General features: G+C 34.4%; 3 protein-coding genes and 1 long non-coding RNA gene across 19 annotated transcripts; 2 read left to right on the top strand and 2 right to left on the bottom strand.

Moving 5' to 3' along the window:
• Nucleotides 1-532: 532 nt before the first annotated feature.
• Nucleotides 533-4,274, bottom strand: LOC145047651 (uncharacterized). 16 transcript variants are annotated; one of them, XR_013682306.1, is made up of 8 exons: nt 3,067-4,262; nt 2,815-2,923; nt 2,415-2,643; nt 2,226-2,337; nt 2,095-2,150; nt 1,637-1,704; nt 1,423-1,501; nt 533-733 (listed from the first exon to the last, which is right to left on the bottom strand). It is a non-coding gene; the product is annotated as an uncharacterized LOC145047651 (long non-coding RNA). The 16 variants fall into 16 exon arrangements; XR_013682313.1 differs by having other exon boundaries at nt 1,423-2,337; nt 3,067-3,160; nt 3,257-3,353; nt 3,457-4,274; XR_013682314.1 differs by having other exon boundaries at nt 1,423-2,337; nt 3,067-3,160; nt 3,257-3,335; nt 3,457-4,274.
• A 2,047-nt stretch (nt 4,275-6,321) lies between these two features.
• Nucleotides 6,322-7,051, bottom strand: LOC145046609 (uncharacterized). The gene is made up of 3 exons (XM_078994896.1): nt 6,931-7,051; nt 6,709-6,826; nt 6,322-6,667 (listed from the first exon to the last, which is right to left on the bottom strand). Exons 1-3 carry the CDS (start codon nt 7,049-7,051, stop codon nt 6,322-6,324), a joined length of 585 nt encoding a protein of 194 aa, XP_078851022.1.
• A 10,158-nt stretch (nt 7,052-17,209) lies between these two features.
• LOC145047650 (importin subunit alpha-1a-like) lies at nt 17,210-20,500 on the top strand. The gene is made up of 11 exons (XM_078995979.1): nt 17,210-17,651; nt 18,025-18,121; nt 18,201-18,292; nt 18,380-18,511; nt 18,592-18,777; nt 18,860-19,023; nt 19,123-19,201; nt 19,277-19,405; nt 19,486-19,613; nt 19,702-20,097; nt 20,201-20,500. Exons 1-10 carry the CDS (start codon nt 17,442-17,444, stop codon nt 20,084-20,086), a joined length of 1,602 nt encoding a protein of 533 aa, XP_078852105.1. The 5' UTR covers nt 17,210-17,441; the 3' UTR covers nt 20,087-20,097; nt 20,201-20,500.
• Nucleotides 20,501-20,941: 441 nt separating this feature from the next.
• LOC144998571 (uncharacterized) lies at nt 20,942-21,582 on the top strand. Its single transcript, XM_078958316.1, has 2 exons — nt 20,942-21,227; nt 21,313-21,582. Exons 1-2 carry the CDS (start codon nt 21,072-21,074, stop codon nt 21,547-21,549), a joined length of 393 nt encoding a protein of 130 aa, XP_078814442.1. The 5' UTR covers nt 20,942-21,071; the 3' UTR covers nt 21,550-21,582.
• The last annotated feature ends 183 nt before the right edge of the window (nt 21,583-21,765 follow it).

Raw genomic sequence — 21,765 nt, 5'->3', positions numbered from 1 at the left:
AAAAAATCAATTTTTACCATACACACAAAAAATCACAAATATGCAAATCTACCGAATCAAGCTTCAACTACACAAACTATATTGTTATTTTTCCCTTTGGTGTATTTTTTTTTTTTTTTAAGATTTGATCAAATAAAGACCATTTCCTTTACATTCTATGCATTTATTTTCCCCTTACACTTTAATCTAGTTATATTATTAGTATACCAACAATACTCCTTTTCTTTTTATAATTTTTGAAAATGCTTTTTTCCTAGTTATGAGGCCATAACAGTCAATAAAATAATAAAAAGATGGGTAATAATAGAATTATCTATACATCTAGCTAAGAATCTAATAGTAATAAAAGAGATATGTTTTGTTTTTTCTCATAAATTTCAATATATATATATATACACTATTTTTCAAATAACGTATTTATTTTGTCTCGATGCCTAGAGTTTTTATATCTTTGAAATTTTTGTTTCATGAGGCCTCTCTAACGATGTTATTTACCGATAAAAATATATACGACCTTATGTGGCAATGCGACTTTAGATCTTAAGCATTCATGCATACTAAATAAAATACTTACATTAATCTTTATACTAAATTACACAACACAAGCAATTGAGTACAAGCATATGTAACATGCACTTCTGAAAACAAAAAAAAAATAGCATACTTCTTTTCTCCTTGTTTTGAGAACCTTCGTCTTCTTCTGATTCTTGCTTCATACTCCATGGCTATGTTTCTACAAAGATATGTTGGAAAAAGAAGGTACAGATTTTATAACACTTAATAGATGAATTAATCAACTTTGCATTTGACATAAGGATTTTATCATCAAAACATAAAAATATAATTAATTCAACTGGTTTTAACCCTTGTCAATAAGAAAATATCACATACATGTGTGGTTATATATATATATATATATATATATATATATATATATATATATATATATATATATATATATATATATATATATAGCAATCAGGAAAATCTATATCAATATACATCCAAAAACAAAAAGTTTGAGTTAATAAAAACTAAGAAACTTATCATACTTAAGAGTTATTTAAAAAATTGAAGTTATGAACAAATTGATAGAGAGTAACATAGAACTCAGAAATAACTTCTGAATTTGATTAAACTTGAGTAGGTTGTATTTCTAAAATAATTTATATCACTTATATCACTTAGCTCGATAAATAATAATTTTGAAGCATGCATCATACTTAATGGAACTTAACTAGCAACAACAGAACATGGACGGGTTTTATACAAAAGAATATGTGTTTCAATTTCTGTACCACTTTATTATATGGTTTGCAACCATATAAGATAATCATAAATTAAAAATTACCAACATATCCACAATTTTGTAGCATACATATACATACAAATAAACAAAATAAAAATAATATGAAGACTTACTCATTAGGGACATCTGTTATCTTTTGTTTCCGAGTTAGTACTTGGAAAGATGAAACTGTGTGAATCATCAAATCATGACCTGTATACGGATAGTTAAAAAACCACAAAAGTCAACACGATAATTAGAAAGTCAAAACATTTCTCAAAAAAAAAAAACTTCAACTCTGTTTTTGGCTTCTAGGGGGGAAAGTGCAAGGTAAGAAGACCAACTTACGGTCACTAAACCAATAGTTTTTCCTTTCCCATGCTATCGACGTTAAGGGATAGAGGACCTTTCATTCTCTTCAATCATGGTTGACAATAAAGAATAAGATAAGAACGTAGTCGGTTGAAAATTAAAGAAAATAAATAACAAATAAAATAATGTAAAGAGGATTCTGTCAAGAGATATTAAGTGATATGTTTTTAAGTTTAAAAATTAAAGAATCTCCATGGAATTAATATCAATAAAAGAGCATCTCCATATACACAATCACAAACAATCAATTTTTTTAAGACTATGTAATTTTTTAAAAGTATTTGTGTATGTAAAGTGTAAACATATTAAAGCAAAAAACATAAGATTTTAGACCTTCCTATAACCACTACTTGGTTTTCTGGTATCAATTCCTTTAGTTATCACACCATCATTCACATTGAACAATAAGGATGGAACGGAAGGTAGATCCTCACCATCTGAAATCGAAGCAGAACAGCTTCGTTGATACGTGAATCAAGGTAAAAAGTGGCTGCAATTGGTGAATGAATTAGATGATTGAAGGTGTTTTGAGATTAGGGAAAAGAAGAGAGAAAAGAACACAGACCTAGGGAAAAGATGGTCCTTTTTTCGTTGATTATTCTACTTTCTTTGTCTTGGCAATAGAAATAAAAAAACTAATATATTTTCTTCAATATTTATGTAATCGATAGAGGTTTCTGACATATGAAATATTAAAGTTTTAAATGTAATGTGCAAATATTGCAACAAAAGTATAAAATAAAAGAGATGACACCTTGATCTGCAAGCATGAAATCAGGCAAAAGGGATGTGATTGCACCATGGATGTAACATTATTTGAGTTAGGCCCTCCAAGATAGGAACTATTTTCACACAACCACAAAAGAAAGAACATTGATTTGTTTCCCTTCTTCCTATTTCGAGTCCACTAACTCTCCTCAATTCTTCACAACTTGCATCTTGGTGCTACTGTCTCACCTCACAATCTCACACCCACCTCAAACCTGTTAAGATTGAAGAATTCATAATAAGATTCATGGATATAAGCTATAGAAAATACAAATGTAGGATGCTAGAAAAAGCGAAAAATATGTGTTGATTATTACAACAATAAAGAAATAGAATGCTAAAAATATGTGTTGATTATTACAACAATAAAGAAATAGAATACAAACTGTGGGGCGTTTTTAAAGGCTTCAAGTTGTTATTCTGTACGTTGGAGACAATAAAACATTTTTTTGGTCTTGACTTCTTTTGCTCATCAGGGGCATAATTTTTTTCAACCTGCAAATCGAGTTATAAAATCAAAACACAATGATTAAAACATATCTTAAAAATTGATAAAAACATCCCCTAACTGATAAAAAACTAATAATAAAACATATATTATTGCTGGTTACACATGTTAAACACAATATATGAAATACCTTAGGAGTTAGGAAGACCGTCAGTAAGGGATATCAGTCGTGCTCCAATTGGTAGAAATAAAGGTTGAGAAACCTTGAGGATCAAACCATCCCACTTACAAATAGGATAAAAGAGTAGTCAATAAGTTATTAACTACTTTCATTATTATAACACACAAACAACTCCTTCATGTACCAAACATGGTAGTACCATAAGCTATCTTCATGTACCAAATATGGGGCTCCATGGTATTTGGGGCTCCATGACTGATTAATCACATCCAAGCAAACTGAACCAGAAACACTTACTAAAAAAAATCAAAATACGTAATATTCTTGAATCCAGATATAAGCTGAAACCAAAACAAGTTCATAGATTCTTCAAAATAACGAGTTCAAGCAAACACTCACATTTCATCCACTTTTGGATGGTAAATTTGGTTAACAAAGCCGATGCAAGGGTCCGTGTAGCTAGATGGAACTGCTCATGATTTGAAGGACACCGGAGTGACTCTGCCATTTAGTTCGTAGGGGCATTTTTTACTGTAAAAAAGTCTCATAAATTTTTAGAACCAATTTAGAATCCAAACCAAAATCTTTAAGATTTTGAATAAAAAAAAGGATCGTCAGTGTGGTATTCAGTAGACGGATAAGTAGTGTGACGACATATATTGCATAAAGACGTCGATAAAAGACTGTTGGTGGTGTAATGGTGGAAAATGGGTGGCGTTGCGTTGTTAGTGTGATGGTGGCGTGGGACAAAGGGGGAGTGAGAATCAATTCATGATGGGTTTTTTTCTGGTTTATGGTGTGTGACATATGGTGGTGATGGTGGAGACAACTTAGGGTTAGGGTTTCAAGTGAATGGTGTCTGACGGTGGCAGCGGGATAAGGTTAGTGTTTCTCGTCTCAACGTAAGGTAGAAGCAGGGAGACATAGGGGGTTGCGGACACCGGTGGTGGTAACGACGATGTCAGGAGGGTGGTAGTAACAGAGGCGTCAAAAGGGTTGTGGTAACGGATGGATACTGGAGATTGAAGAGAGTAGAGGTGATATAAGAGATGTTGCTAGAGCGATTGTAGTTTAGGAAGTAGGAGGAGTGAGCATCGGTTCAAGAGGAGGTGCTATGTTTTTAGAGACGACGACTGATTTAGGGTTTTGGTGAATAATTGTGAGTCTGGGAAAAGGAAAAATAGAGGAATGAAATATTGTTTAATTCCCAGCTTAATTATCAAAAGGATGTGTTACTAGATGTGTCTTACCTTTTAAATTTCAAGAAATATGCAATATGTTTAATAATATAGAAAAGATAAAGATATATTTTGGGTAATACCCGAATTACTCAAACCCGACCCACTATCCGAATTTAATTTGGGTCAGGCAACGGGTAATTTTTTTAACTTGAAAAACCTGAATTATCCGATCCGAAACTCGAAAAATTAACCGATCAACACCCCTACTTATGATATATTTTTTTTGGTTGTTTGATCATTAATATACATAAAAAAACTATTATAACATTTGTTTATTTAGTTTTAACTAATTTATTACATTTTTATTATTTAAAAAATAAAAATAATATGAAAACTCCCTGGGTTTCCACTATCCACCCATCCTTAATATGTTTTTTCCTTCCTTATTTTCTAACTCATTAAAAAACTCCATGTGAACCAATACACCACCATCTACTATTCCCGACGGATTGTTTTTCCAATACCATACCAGTTGTGATGCCATATTTCTCCAAATCTTTTTGTGAGCCTGCAATATCGTTTCATGCACCAGTCAAAGTTTTCATTGAGAATATATGGTTCGGTTTACCCGCAAGATTATGTATGCATGAAATGGCTTTTGCCCATATTGATCCTACTCGAAGTCCCCCTGCTTTCTTATTAGTGACAACCTTGTCCCAAGATACCCAATGTATCTTGGACTTGCCATCCGAACCACCCCACAAGAAATTACGCCTTAGTTTTTCTAATTTATCGATTCTACCAGCAGGTGCGACAAAGAGAGACATGAAGTACGTGGAAGATTCCCAAGGACCGATTTTATGAGTGTGAGCCTTCCTCCAAACGACAAAGTCTTTGATTTCCACAAAGTGATTTTTTTTTAAACCGTTCAATCATCGGTTGCCAATGTTTCTTTAGTCGCATGTTAGCACCACTGGGCACCCCAAGGTAACTAAATGATAGATTTGCGGGCTCACAACCAAGAGGACATGCCCATCGAGCCACCTCATCCGTATTTCCCCCAAACCAAAAACTCTTGATTTATTGAAGTTGACTTTTAACCCCGAAGATATGTGGAAGCATCTTAAAATTAAGACCAAGTTCTTTACATTGTGGTCAGTCTAATCGCCGATAAATAATGTATCATCGGCATATAACAAGTGTGATATTATTAGACCTCCATTTGGTAGTTACAGTCTTTGAAAAGCTCCATTAATGCACTCTTCTTTCATCGCAACTCTTAATCCTTCCATTGTTGTGATAAAAATAAATGGTGACAATGGATCACCATGACGAACTCCTTTAGATGTGAACTCGTCCGTGGGGGTTCCATTAATCAATACCGACACTTTTGACGAAGTTAAATAACCTTTTATCCATCCTCGTCATTTCTCACCAAATCCCATTTAAATTAGATTGTTGTCAAGGAATCCCTAATTAACGAAATCGAAAGCTTTATCAAAGTCTACTTTAAATAGTAGAATCCTCTTTTTTTTCTTTTTTTGACCAAAAGCATATTTCATTAACGAGTAAGGGTCCATCTAGTATGTTTCGTCCCGCCACATAGGTTGTTTATACATCGTCAATACATTGTCCCATAATCTGTTTGATTCTTACCGCAAGAATCTTGTAAAGACACCCAATCAAACTTATTGGACGGTAATCATGTAAGTGTTGCAGGTCTTTGATTTTAGTTAAAAGGGATATGAAGGAAGAATTACAATAAGGATCAATCTTGCCATATCTTTCGAAATACTTCACCACAACTGCAATATCCCCCAGTAAAATATCCCAATATTTTTTTATGAATTTAAAAGTGAACCCATCAGGTCCTGGTGATTTTGTCATTCCCGCAAGCCCAAACCGCATTTTTGATTTCCTGTAGTGTGATGGGAGCTTCTAAGACCAATTTTCCTGATCTATAATTTTGCGAAACAAGTTACTGTGGACGATGGGTTTGTTAGGCCATTTTTCATGAAATTTGGATTGAAAAAATCTGAAAGCTTATGCTTTGATCATGATTGGGTTAGTGTACCAATTTCCATCATGTGAGTCCATTTATGCGGTTTCTTTTGTTGTTATTATTAATGAGCCCGTGAAACAGTTTTGAGTTCTCATCCCCGTCTGCCACCCACCATATCTTTGCTTTCTGTTTTGCGTCCATCACCACCCTCTTCTCCGTTTCAATAATATCCCTGTAACCCACCCTTCGAATCTCTAGTTCTTCCACGGAGAGCAACCTGCTTTCAGCCTCTATATCAAGTTTATGAACCACCTCTTTAAGTCTTTTTAATTCTGCCTCTTCTTTTGATTGATCTAATGCCAAGCCCATATCACCTATTTTATGCACTTTAATTTGGCATTCATATACAAATATGGGATGCCGTATCCTGCAAAGGTATTCCATGCTTTGATGAAGACATTCTCAAACCTGTCTCTTGAAAGCCAGAAATTAAACATCTTGAAATGGGGGAGGGGGGTGAAATCACTCCATGAGGTGGAGAGTAGAATAAGGCAATTATCTGAAATCTCCCCGGATAATGTTGTCACTGTTGCAGATGGGAAGAGATCGATAAACTTTAGACAAACAAGAAAACGATCCAGCTTACTTAATTTGAGATCACCGTTACAAAGTAAGTGAACCGATGCTCACCCATTTTCATGTCAATGAGCCCGCTCTTGTGAATGAAGTTATTGAAACCGCTTGCTGATCTGGCGCAGAAAATCGAATTGAATCTTTCGTCTGGTCTACGAACCACGTTGAAGTCACCCATCAATATCCAAATCCTACCTTTGTCTTGTTTTAACTATGTCAACTCCTTCCACAAGGTTACTTTGTCTGATATAGATTGTGGTCCGTAAATATTTGCAAACAGAATTGGTTCTTGGATTCCAACCCAATACCCCATTGTCACTATATAATTCCTGTCTAACATATATACAAATACAAATTATCTATCGGATATTCAAACCATTATACTTTCGTAATTTCAACAAATCATTATATCATTATGATATTATTGACAAAACGTATATACTTATTAATTATTAAATTTTTATAATCATTGCTCAATAATTAAGCTATGAAAGTTATAATTTAGTTAGGATTATTTTTAATTTTTTCACACCGCATGTTATAATCTACTTAATTAGTATACACCTCCCAATTAGTATACACCTCCTAATTAGTTGCCTACCACCTAGGATTAATCGAAGGTTTTTACATTGTTTTCCATTAATAAAAAACATTGTAACGCCCGTAGATCCGGGTTACACTACTAGAAAAATGCTAAATAACTACGGAAATCTGCTATGGAAGTATAATGCGTAGCTATTTTGCTATGGAATATGCTACGAAATGGCTATCCGTAGTAATTTTGCTACAAAATTGCATTCCGTAGGTAATAATTGAATAACTACGGAATTTTGCTACAAAATTAGAAGTCGTAGTTAGATTGTAACGGAATTTGCTACGAAATCATAATATGTAGCTATTTCGCTACAGAAGTTACTACGAGTGATAGTCTGTAGTTATTTTGCTACAGAATTTGCTACGGAATCATAATCCATAGCTAATTTACTACAAAATTGATATAGAACTGAAGGCCATAGTTATCTAGCTACAAATTTGCTACAGAATCAAAATCCATAGCTAGTTTTCTATGAACTTTTTCTATAGATCAATGTTTGTACCCAACTTGATACAATGTTTGCTACAGAATCAAAATTTTACTTATTCAATATTACATAAAAACCCATAACTATTATTGTACTAAATTTTCCAATAAAGTTTTTAAGTGTTTGAGGTATTCTAAAAAAGTACAAACCCATTAAACGATCACGAATGATCAGATGAACTGATGTCGACTAACATGAATGACTTATTTAAAACCAACTACCGTTTGTAGGGATGAAACTGGATCCGAACCCGACCTGATTGGGATAGGACCTAAAAAATCCCGAAATCGGACGAGTATAGGGGAGCCTCTTCCGGTTCTATTCTGGGTATCGGACCGGATAAAGTGCGTACGGAACTAGTTGGAATTGAAAATAGGTAATTAGAACCGATTATGGGTTTGTTCATAAGAGGCTAATGATTTTCTATCTTTTACTTCAATCCATGTTCTTATTCTAGTTCCTAAAAATCTTATGTTGATTAATGGCAGTGTATTGGTTTTTAGGAACAAAAAGTCATATTCGTTGATCATAGTGAAGATTTCTTTGAAATATTTTTTTTGTGGGTATCTGATGGCTAATAGGTTGATTGAACGTACCATAACAAAAACTCTATCAATTTTAGGTCTTTCTTAAACCTGGTTCTAGCCCGATTAACAAGTCCAATTATTTTACTCAATTCCGGGTAAAATATCCGGTTTACCTAGATCTAGTACACCCACGCCCCGGACCCAAATTTGAATTGAATTTTGCTTAAACTAAATTGGAAATTGTTATACAAATATAATTTTGTTTACAATTTAAATAATATATAATAACAACAACAACAACAACAATAATAATAATAATAATAATAATAATAATAATGTTTTTAAACGTTAATAGTAGACATGTGACTATATTATAAAAAAAAAAAAGATTTTAACAAATCTAAATCTTATTTGGCCGTTTTTGTTCAGTAGGTTTATAGTAGAATTACTTAACACATTAAGTCAAAAATCTTGATTATTGTATTCAAACCTTAACTTTTTACATATTTTCCCTTTCTTTTTCCTTATAGCTCTTCTTAGTTCACAATTGATGCATATCGTTAAATTTGATGAACATTTTCAAAAATAATTTTTGGATTGACAAAAATCACTTCAAAAGCTAAATCCTTAAGAAAATCATGATCAAACATAAATGCTTAGTAATTTTAAAAGGGAAATTACCAAACGAATTCCCATTAATTCCTTTTAAAGTAACCAAAAAAATCACCAACATAGAACTCAAAAATCCATCAGTGCATAAAATTCCAAAATTGCCCTGTAGTCTTAAACAAAGAATTACACCAGCATTTAAATTCCAACTCAATCCAATCAACAACATTTTAAAGATCCTTCTCTTCTTATTATCATTCATGATCCAGGAATATGAATAACAACATACCAATAAACTTTTCCTTTTGAAATTTTGTCCAAATTGCCCTTAGTCCATTAAATCCCAAATGAAATTGGTATAAAACCCATTTTTTACTGACTGGTGCAGTAAACAGGATATATAATTAGATCAAAAAATCTCCCTTGAGCTACAAATATACATAAAGAACAACACCATCCAACTTATACCCAAAATACCCTTTAGTCAAAACCTCAAATTCTTTAGATATTATGATACACCATTTTTTTAATATCTCACATAATAAAATACTTGCAGCTAATACAAACATTAACAAAATACCCATAGTTATTTCTTATTTCTTCATTAATAGAACAGGTAAGTAACATAATATAAACAGACACAATCAATTTTTCCTTTCATTTTTTGACAGAATTGCCCCTGCTTCAAAATGCGATGGAATGGAAGTTGATTAAAGAGATCCGAAGATTAATCTCATTATGACATTCATGAATAGGTATAATTTCAAAATTTTATATTTTTCAAAAACTTCTAGTTTTTTTTTAACTATTTATATATATATATATATATATATATATATATATATATATATATATATATGACTTTTTTGTTAATAATGTTTATCAATTTTCTTTTGAAACCTGATTGTAACAAACAATTTTTTTAAATCTCAACCAACAATAAAGATTTGCAAAAATCAACAATATAGAACTCGAAAATCCACCAGTGCAGAAAATTCCAAAATTGCCCTATAGTCCATTAAATCCCAAATGAAATTGATATAAAACCCATTTTTTACTCGATCCAATTAATTAATACAAACATTAACAAAATACCCATAGTTATTTCTTATTTCTTCATTAACAGAACAGGAAAGGAACATGATATAAACAGACAAAAAACATTTTTTCCATTCATATTTTGACTGAATTGCCCCTGCTTCAAAAGTCGATGGAAGTTGATTAAAGAGAACCCAAAACATAAAATTCCATTTCCTGCCTTTATCGATCCCAGTATACCATATTTCCAATCTCCCAAAACAAGAAAAATGCAACTACTCCAATAAAAGTCGACTATCCCACAATAATCTTTTATTTTCTTAAATGGACGAAATTACCCTACACCTAAGGTTTGACCAGTTGACATATATTCCTCATATATGTGAAATCCTTTCCATGTATATCTAGCCCACGTAAATTACTTTTGTCCCTTATATATTTTCTCTCATTTATTGTACATTAGTGAAAAAATAATATATACTTTTGAATTTCCTATCTCAACACTCGGCAAAACAAATCTTCCAAAATATTCAAAAAAATTTATTTCCGTATCCCACTCCCGGGAAAACAGAATTCCCTATATCCACTCCCTTCAAAACCGCTCCCCCATTACTTAGGCATAACTTGCCCACGCAAAGGAGAATTTCACTATTCATCTATACATCCTTTGTTGTGTGCCTCTGCTTCAACTGTTCGGTGCTTCCAGGCCTTGTGATAGCAAGTATGTTTTTTTCCGCTTTTATATTCTTCACTGATCATCTTCTTTAGCTATCAAAAACAAAAATAAGCAATAGACCAAAATCAGCGTTTAGACCTTTATTTACAACCAGATGTTTTTTTTTTTTTTTTTTTTTTAAAACAATATCAACCATCGACTTTCAAATGTTAAAAAAGACCATAACGAATTATAACATCGTTTTTCTTCTGTTTTGTTTTTCCCTAGATCATCTTATATGATTCCTTACACATGTTTTTTTATGGGTACACTTGTATTTCTTAATAACAATATAGATCGATCTTGCCCCTTCCTTTTTTCTATCATCTTATACGCTTGACAGAGGTTGTAATATCAGTTAGCTCCTTTTTGGTAACAGTGTGCAAGTTGTCACCCCATTGTGGTGAGATTTGGCATACGTATTGTATTAACGTACGAGGAATATACGGGACAAGCTCCATCATGTTATGATGTATTCAAGAATCAATGATGGAAAGACGTTTCAAGTTGACAAAGCTAAAGAAGTTCATGTAAGCTTAATTTTAATTTCTTTGATAATCAGGACTTAAAAAATCTTACTATATTAATGCAACAATAACATTGTAGGATTTGTTTGTGTCACGACGTGCGGATTTGGCACTGCTGGGAGAGGAAGTTGATGAAAATGAACTATTTTATACAGTTTTCGGAGGACATGACTGTAAGAGAATAATTTATGGGCTTGGATCATATCATATGGCAGGTCCATTTTGCGTGAAAATTCTTCTCAAACATTCACTTCACCGGATACAACTTCTGAAAAACATCATCTTCAGACCAAGATTCAGAAACTAGAGGAAACCATAGAGCAACAAAGGATGGACTTGAATGATGTGAGAAACATGATAAATGATATAAGAAGTACAAGTAACCAGTGACAAATTTTTTTTATTGCATATTTAGGATTTCTAGTTGAGTTTGGCCACTAGACTAGTTTTATTAGTGTTTTGGACAAGGTAGTATTTCATTCGATGATAAACTATTTCTTTTTATTAAGAACTTATGTAATTTTTATTATTTCTTATTGGAATTTCGTAATGTTGATTTTATTATAAATTTGCTTCGGAATTTTTTTAGTCATTTTGTATGCATTTTGATATAGAATTAATCATGTCATAAATATTTTCTATTGTTATTTTTACGGAGTTTCTGTGTATCTTTTTATGGAGTTGTTATGGATTTTGTTACAGAATATATTTCGTCACATTTAGTTTGCAATGGAGGTAAACTGTTGTAAATTTACTATAAAACATTTCTAAGAGAGGTGTGTTGTAGTAAAGTTACTACAATATATTTGCTATGGAAGTAGAGCGTAGTGCATTTACTGCAAAATATTTGCTATGGAATTAGGTCGTACTAAATTTACTACGGGGTATTAGCTACGCCATTAACCATAGTGAATTTTTGCTACGGAAACTAGCGACGAAGTTAGTTTGTAGTTAACTTGCGACAGATTTACTATGGATCGGAGCGTAGTTAATTCGCTATGGACTTGCTACAGATAAAATTGTAGTTAATTTCTTACCATGTTTCTACGGATGTAGTCTGTAACTATTTTACTACGGAATAAGTCCGCTGCAAGTTTCGTTGCAAAGGTGCTACGGATTCCATAACGAAAGTTTACTAACGAAGAATTTAACTACGCAATTGCTCTGTAGCAAATTCCATCGCTAATCATGTTTAACTATGGAATATCATGTTTTAGCTATGGAATTTTTCCGTGGCTATATCGACTTTTTCTTGTAGTGTTAGTCAATTTAGAGGTAATAGGGGTCGAAAATGACTTTTCGACAAAAGATTATTTAGAATAAATAATCTTAACCAAGTTGTAGAATATGTCACAAGGTTTTCGTACATATAAAGAGCGTTGAAATCGGAGTTATAACGAAGAAGTAATGACCCATCGAAGTTTCACGACGGAACTAACACGGCACCGGGAAGCGTAAATAGTGATTTTACAATGGAGGAGTTTTTAGCCTTAGTGATCTAAATGAAAGTCGTATAATATGTTAAACCGAGAAAATCCATAAAAAGAATGCCCAAATTTGACTTTGTATGAAGAAGTTATGATTTTTATAAGATTCGGCTTAGCAGTGCACGACCCGAAACTCGAATTTTAGTTCAAGCGGTTTTTGGCTTACGTGACTTAAATGAGAGTTGAAGATCTCATTAATAGGAACTTAACAGTAAAAAGACAGACGAAAACAGAGTCCGTATGAAGGAGTTACGAATTCTTCGCGGTCATTTAACAGTCTAAGCGCCTCGTACTGTTAAATTTAAGATCGGTCGAGAATTAGCCAAAGGAGTCAAAATGAAAGTTGTAGATATTATTTTTACCTACGCGTGGATATAAAGAACGTCAAAAACGGAGGTCGTATGTGAAAGTTACGGATTTTAGAAGTCGGAAGTGTGCTGTGCGAAAATGGGTGATGTGACACAATCTTGGCCATTGCTTTCTCCCAAAGTCTTGCCACTAGATGGTGACATGTGGCACCAAGTTCATCCATTTTCACCCTATAAATAGAACCTCTCCCACCCTCATTTTCTTCACACTTTTCTCATTCTTTCTTCTCTTTACTCTCTCTCTCTAGAACCTCTCTCTAGCCCCGAAACCCCCCGGAAAGCCTAGGGAACCTCCCTAGCACAAGGCGGAAGCCCCTGAGTGCTCGATAGCTCCGAGAAGAAGAGCTTTTCCGCATGGGAATGCTGCTCCAAGCAAAGCCTGGTTTTCTATAAAACCCGTTGTAAGTGAGCTACGCCTACGCTATTTTTAATATAATTTTTATTTAATTATATTAACGTTATTAAGAAATAAGTAATTGGGCTATTATTATGGGTTATATAAGTATTATTTAACGGTTATATAATAGTAATAATAGCTAGACTATTAATTAGTCTCGGTGAATAATAGACTAAACTCTAGTGGTAATAATACTAGGTTTCGTCGAAGGAATTTTTTTTTTTTTTCAAGAAGTGAAGCGTTGTCTGAGTTTGGAATCACCACATTTTCAACTGAGTGCATAGTTATTTTCATTTTACACATAGATATGAAGTATTTTATATAAACTACGTGTTATGTGTGCATATTATATGTATACTTGTTGTCTATGTTGGATGAACGCTTTTATACATGTTTTAGATGATTTAAATTGTATACGTATTTTATATACACGAATATGTTGGGTATGATACGGGTAGATGAATGATGAGAGATAAAAGATGATGTGAGTAAACATTGGCAACTATAGACTTAGTGTCTAACTAATAAACATCGACAACTATGGACAAACACCGGTAGCTATGGATTTAGTACCTGTTAAGGAATTGGTAGCTATGGACTTAGTACCTATTAGATAAACACTGGTAGCTATGGATTTAGTACCCGATGAATAGACTATAGCAGCTATGGAATTAGTGCTTTATGAACGAACATTGGCAGCTATGGATTTAGTGTCAGTCCTATAACCCTGGAAGTAAGGGACTTCGGAATAAACGAATGCAGAATAGATGACTCTTAGGATAAATCCTTAAGAGTAAAGAAGATAATGGGGATGGGTAATTGGGTTGATTGTTTTATTGTTTAAACATAATAATTACATTATTGTGGGTTGAAAACCCTATGTACTCACCAGGTTTCCCAACCTGACCCACTCAGTTTATTTGTATCACATGTGTTGATATGAAGTCACATTACACTGAGAGATTAAAGAGATGTAGATCACTAGTGTAAATAAATGTAAGTTCTGTTTATGCTTATGTTCGTGTATTGACGATCACATCCCAAACGTTTTAAAATGAATAAAATACGTTTCTTCGAAAATGTTTTAATAACGTATTTATCGTGTTTTTCTGGGAACGAATTTCGTAACATTTTTATTAAAAGAAGAACTTTGTTTTTTATAAAGCATAAACAAAATCGGTGTTTTCTGGCCGTGAAAATGGGGATGTCACAAACATTAACATAAATACAAAAAATAAAAAATAAATATAAAGATATATGATATTATTTTCAAATTGAATGGACCAAAATAATCCGGAACAATCCAAAAGTATACCACGAAAAAAAAAAACTAAAGTTGTTTTAACAACTCCATAAATCATTTTCTTTTAAATATCTTAATGATAAAACTTAAAAAACGGTTCCCGTGGTTTTCGAAAATATCAAGTTTAGTCTCCAAGTTTAAAAAACCTCACTGATCGTCCATGTGGTTTCAAAACTTTTAATGTTTAATCTTTCCGCCTATCTCCGTCAGCTTTCTGCCGTTAAGTGATGAGCATTTTCGTCATTTTAATACCAAGGGCCATTTATGAGGTTGTCTCGATTAAAAAAAAGAAAAAAATATATAATTATTTAATAAAAGGGCCCCACTCCCCCTCTCTCTCTCATACACACGATCATCTTCTTCGTAACAAAAACTTAGATACATTTCACACCAACAGACACACTTTGAACAAAATTGGAATCTCGATAAATATTGTACAAGGACGCCATAGAATTAGATCAAGAATCTTAATCTCCAATTGGGTATCAGGTAAAAAAACATAATCTGATTACCATTCTTTCAAATCCTTATTCAATCTGTTTCATATTTCATCATCTTAATCAAAAACTTTGATGGGTTCACAAGGATTTATCAGGTTAAGACTATCTTCCTTCTTTAACACCACAATAGTATCAAATCGTTCAGGGGATTCCATTTTCCATTTACAATATGTACTGAAAAACCCCATGACACTAGAATCATCCATTCCCTTTTCTATTCATAGGAAATGGTTTATTGTATGATACTAGTAGAATCGAATTTAGCTGATTCCAAGGGAGGATAGCATTACAAATTTAGGATAGAGAGGCAGCTCCTCCGGTGGTGGTGGCGACGGTCTGGCGAGAGCAGGTCTCTCCAATAATCTTCGAATAAGGAAGAAAAGAAATCGTTAGGGAGAGAATTCAACAACTGTTTTAAGCAGAATCGATGTTGTTCGCCATCACCCCTTCCAACCTTGGTTCACCGGAAAAACGAAGCAGAAGAATGGGGACTGTCGCCTCCGATCTAACCCCCTATCCACCTTTCCCATCGAAGCTTAACCCCCAAACACCCTACTTTGATCGGCGACTGCAGCTGCCCCCTCCCTTCGAGTTTCACTGCCGGAATAGCCCAAGTCAAAGAAGAAATCAACGATAGCTGTCACTTCCATTATTCTCCACTCTTCAATCGGATCAAGCATCGGTGGTACACCCCCTTGATCGGAAATCGTTGCCACTTGGGCCCTTCCGTTTTCCTATTGCCACAAATTGGTGTCTCTCCCTCCCTTTGTGATTGGCTCAACCATTGCCGGAGGTCCCGTCAATTTCTTCAGTTTGCATCTTTTCCATTCCCGTCAAATGGGAGGGGGTTGTTGCCCTCTTGAATGTCGGAAAAACCCAACTCTGCTGGAGATTTTCTCGATTAAAGTTGAAGAAGAAAAAGGAAGGCAACAACAACAAATATCAGTGGTTATTTAGCTAGCTTGTCATCGAGAAAGAAGAAAGAGTTGATTCGGTGGTGAATCGATATAAAGGAAGGTTGATTGGTTGGGATGTGATGAACGAGAATCTGCATCATAACTTCTTCAAGAAAAGACTCGGGAAGAACACGTCGTCGTTGTTTTTCAATCGAGTTCATAAAATTGATCCGAATGCGATTTTGTTCATGAATGAATTTAACACCACTGAACATGTGAACGATGAATACGCTCCTCATGTGAAATACTTGAGAGGGATGAAAAAGATTCAGTCGTTTCCGGGGAATAGCGAGATCAAAATGGGGATAAGGTTGGAATCGCATTATGGGGCTGAGCCAATTGACTTTCATTATGTAAGAAGCTCGCTTGACTCGTTGAGTTAAACGGGTTTACCGAGATGGTTGAACAATTGGATGTTGAGAGAGAGAGAGAGAGAAGAGAGAGAGAGAGAGAGAGAGAGAGAGAGAGAGAGAGAGAGAGAGAAGGTGGGGCCCTTTTATTAAATAATTATATATATATATATATATATATATTCTTTTTTTAATAGAAACAACCTCATAAATGATCCCTGGTATTGAAATGACGAAAATGCCCCTCACTTAACGGCAGAAAACGGACGGAGTTAAGCGGAAGGACTAAACATTAAAAGTTTTGAAACCACAGAGACGATCCGTAAGGTTCTTTGAACTTAGAAACTAAACTTAATATTTTCAAAAACCACAGGGACCGTTTTTGAAGTTTTTTCTATCTTAATTAAGTTTATTAAATAAAAATTAAACAACACACCTCAAGAAAGTCTACATTTAATGAGTGTAGTACATGTTTGGTGATTCAAAATTTGAAAAAGCCCTACGAATAAAGCTTTCTTTTTGGCCCGCCCGTCTCTCTTCCTCTATCTCTCCCCGGCGGAAAACACCAAACCCTCACTCGCTCTTTATAGACCATTGCCGCTCGACATTTGATCGATACTGAATTCCTGGTATTAGATATACATACAAAGGATCTCTAGTCCCTTGACCTATTTCTAGGGTTTTCTCTTTATCGCTAGGAACTGTAACGATGTCGCTGAGACCTAGCGCCAGAACGGAGGTTCGCCGGAACCGATACAAGGTGGCGGTTGATGCCGAGGAAGGGCGCCGGAGGCGAGAAGACAATATGGTCGAGATCCGTAAGAACCGGAGAGAAGAAAGTTTGCAGAAGAAGAGACGCGAAGTCACTGTTAGCCAGTTCGCCATGCCCGTTCAGTCTGCTTCCGCCGCCGAAAAGAAGGTATTTAGATTTTGTAATACGGTCATACTGTATGCAATTTTGCTGGATTTACGTTGTAGTATCGCTACTCTGTTGTGCTGTGTCTGGAATTTTAGGGTTTTCTGTTTGTCTTGCTGTTAGGAACTGTAGCTCAATCGACATTGGTTCGGATGACGTTTGGAATTTGTATTTAGGATATAGTCTACGCCGATAAACATGGCCGAATGACATGGTTTTAGTTGTGTCGGTATAGTATTTCTTTGTAGCATCATTACTTCCTGAGTGTACCCTATGCCCTAGCTCTATACTGATTGCAGATAGAAAATGCTTTTAAGTACTAGTACGAGCTCTTGATGTTATGCGCTGAATTTTACTGTGATTATTCAAATTGCAGTTGGAAAATCTTCCTGCAATGGTTGCTGGAGTTTTCTCTAATGATAACAATATGCAGCTTGAGGCCACTACTCAGTTTCGTAAACTCTTATCAATAGGTAATACCATTATCATTTTTATCTCAATATACTGCTCCTACTTCTTACATTGCTAATTCTATTACATTTTCTTAATCAGAACGCAGCCCTCCAATCGAAGAAGTTATTCAATCTGGTGTTGTCCCTCGCTTTGTTGAGTTTCTTGTGAGGGAGGATTTCCCCCAACTACAGGTGAAATAGAACATCATAAAACAGAAATACAAACAAGAATCTCATATCTCTTGTATAATAACAATATACACTTCCTGTATTCTATAGTTTGAGGCTGCTTGGGCTTTGACTAATATTGCCTCTGGAACATCTGAACACACAAAGGTGGTGATTGATCATGGAGCTGTCCCGATTTTTGTGAAACTTCTTGCATCTCCCAGTGATGATGTTAGGGAGCAGGTATGTTTCTTGTTTTTAATTTTTTATATTCTATTTCTATCTACTCAATATCTGATTGTCTGTTACTCTGTACATGGTAGGCTGTATGGGCCCTAGGGAATGTGGCTGGTGATTCCCCTAAATGTCGTGACCTTGTACTCTCACAAGGAGCTTTGATTCCTTTACTTTCCCAATTAAACGCACAGGCTAAGCTATCTATGTTGCGAAATGCCACTTGGACACTTTCCAATTTTTGTAGGGGCAAACCACAACCTTCTTTTGATCAGGTTAGTCTCTCAAAACCTTAAACCCTAAACCCTAAAACCATAAACCCTGATCAATAGTTTTGGTTTGTTTTGAGTTTTTCAGACAAAACCTGCACTTCCGGCTCTACAGCAACTTATTCGTTCAGAAGACGATGAAGTCTTGACAGATGCTTGTTGGGCGCTTTCATATCTTTCTGATGGCACCAATGATAAAATCCAAGCTGTTATTGAAGCAAATGTATGTCCAAGATTGGTTGAGCTATTGAAGTGAGTCTGGTATTTGTTTTTTTTAATAAAGTTAGAATCTCTTGAATCCTTTTTTATTTTCTAACATTCTGTTATATGCATATATTTTTGTATCTTCAGTCGTGCTTCTCCAACTGTGCTTATCCCTGCTCTTCGTACAGTTGGGAACATTGTTACTGGAGATGATATGCAAACTCAGGTAGGTGTTTATTTTGTAATATATTTTTTTTAAAGAATATTATTATTTGACACTCACTCTGTAATGTGTTTGTAGTATATAATCAATCTTCAAGCATTGCCTTGTCTTCTGAACCTGTTAATTGGTAATCACAAAAAGAGCATTAAGAAGGAAGCTTGCTGGACTATATCAAACATCACTGCTGGCAATAAGGAGCAGATTCAGGTAAATTTTTGTCCAGATTTAAGTGTATATATTATTAATTAGCTTTGCATTCTTGACTGGTATTTGTATGTTTTTTACAGATAGTGATTGAAGCAAATATCATTGGTCCTCTTGTTCTTTTGCTTCAAACTGCTGAATTTGACATCAAGAAAGAGGCTGCATGGGCCATCTCAAATGCTACTTCAGGTGGAACCCACGACCAAATTAAGTGAGAAAAACTTTTTTTTTTTTTTTTTTTGTTGTATGATTGTTTTTTTTATTCTAGATATTAATATAAAATGATGAGTGTTTTGCAGGTATTTAGTTAGTGAGGGGTGTATCAAACCTTTGTGTGACCTGCTGATCTGTCCAGACCCACGGATAGTGACAGTGTGTTTAGAGGGGCTTGAGAACATTTTAAAGGTTGGTGAAGCTGAAAAGAATTTGGGGCAATCTGGGGATGTAAATGTTTATGCACAAATGATTGATGATGCTGAAGGATTGGAGAAAATAGAGAATTTACAGAGTCATGATAACAATGAGATATATGAGAAAGCAGTGAAGCTTCTTGAGACGTATTGGTTGGATGAAGAGGATGATGTTATGCCACCTGGCGAAGCAACTCCTCAGCCTCAGCCTGCTGCTTTCCATTTTGGAGGTGCTGATGTTTCCGTTCCCTCTGGTGGATTCACCTTTAACTGATTCAAGTCAAGGTATATATACATGTACATTTCCTTTTACTTTCATATTATGGAATCAGGGAAGGAATGGAATGGTTCATTCCATGATGTTTGATGTTTCTTTCCATTCTTTCAGGTGATTCATCGTTTCTGAAGTAGGGCTCTTTTTTTGACCTGGGTGGTGGTCCAGTATTATTATAGTTTTGACTTTTGAGGGTTTCTGTTAACTGTTTGGAGTCAATATCTTACCAGTGATGACTGGAGTCTTGATGAATTATGTAAAGTAGTTAGATTTCTGTTTGATTATTTGACATTGGGATTTATGGATTTAGTCCCGTTTTTGCTTTGTATTTCTTATTTGCCACTTACTTGAGAATTACCAATTCCCTATATGTACTAGTCAAGATTATAGTTATGAAGACACTTTTTGGGTCTACTTTCTGTTGACAGCTTTAGCTTTATCGCCTTTTGACGTTTTAATTATGGCTTTGGAATTGTAAAATGAACTTCTGCCTAATAACTTGTAATTAGTGTGGCTAACAATACCTATGTCATTAATCTTTAATATCATTTTAACGGTGCTACGTTTTTATGTTAGACATGCTAGATTTTTGGATAGTCACAAAAATAACCACGTGATTATGGAGAATTAATGTGAATGAACCATTTCTTATTCATTTCCGGAAATGTCTTGTCATAAATTTCTTTATTCTTGTAAATCCGAAAGGGTTACTAGTTTTCAACTAAGGGATAATGACTTCAGAGGGTAATATACTTTTGATTTTGATCACATTTGGTCACTGAACTTTTTTTCGGGCTCTATTAACCCTTTAACTTGTTGATTTGTGCAAAATTTCCCCTTCCGACTGGTTTTTGCCGGTTTCAATGAATTTATTGATCCTACGTGTCAGTTTTGATCCTAACTGGCATCTAGGGTTCTTGTTATTAAAGGAGGGGCGTTTGTTGTTCATTTATTGTGCTCTAATACCCCGTTGCCCTAATACCCGATGGCTTCCTCCTACAGCATCTCATCCTCCCTCAATCGATCAAGCAAGAAATCCACAGTGAATGATCCAAAAACTTGTGATTGTGGGTTCCCTGCACGTATTCTAACATCAACAACACCAAAGAATCCAGGGAGGCATTTCATGGTGTGCAATGAGGTAAGCAATTTCACTTAAATTTCCCCTCTTTTCTGATTCATTTATTCCAGATTTGAAATCTCACTTTGAAATTTTATTGTGGAAGGGTAAATGCAAATATTGGAAATGGTTGGATGTAGAACTTGTACAGATGCCTCTGATGGAAGTGGTGGAGGGAATGAAAGCTGAATTAGTAGCATTGAAGACCGAAGTAGAGAAGGTGAAGGAAGACATGGAACAAATGAAGAAGGAAAAGTACTCTGATGCCATTGCAATGAAGGAGAAAATATATAAGTTTACCATTGGATTTCTTTTTCTGATCATCGTGTATATGATGAAATGAAGTCACATGATGTATTGAAAGATGTTGTTTGAATAGAATAGAATTGTTATCTTAACTTCTTGTTGGAATGGAATGAAGTAACATTGATTGTAATGGAAAATTTAATTATAAAGAAGCATACATATTAACTGCATACATATTAACTTTGATTGGAATGGAATCACAAAGAATGGAATGAAGTAACTTTGACTGGAATGGAATCACCAAGAAATATTT

Source organism: Lactuca saligna, chromosome 5 (assembly GCF_052625555.1).
Source record: "Lactuca saligna cultivar CGN05327 chromosome 5, ASM5262555v1, whole genome shotgun sequence".
NCBI lineage: Eukaryota > Viridiplantae > Streptophyta > Magnoliopsida > Asterales > Asteraceae > Lactuca > Lactuca saligna.
The sequence above is the reverse complement of the archived record's forward strand: the minus strand, read 5'-3'. Positions and strand labels throughout refer to the sequence as shown.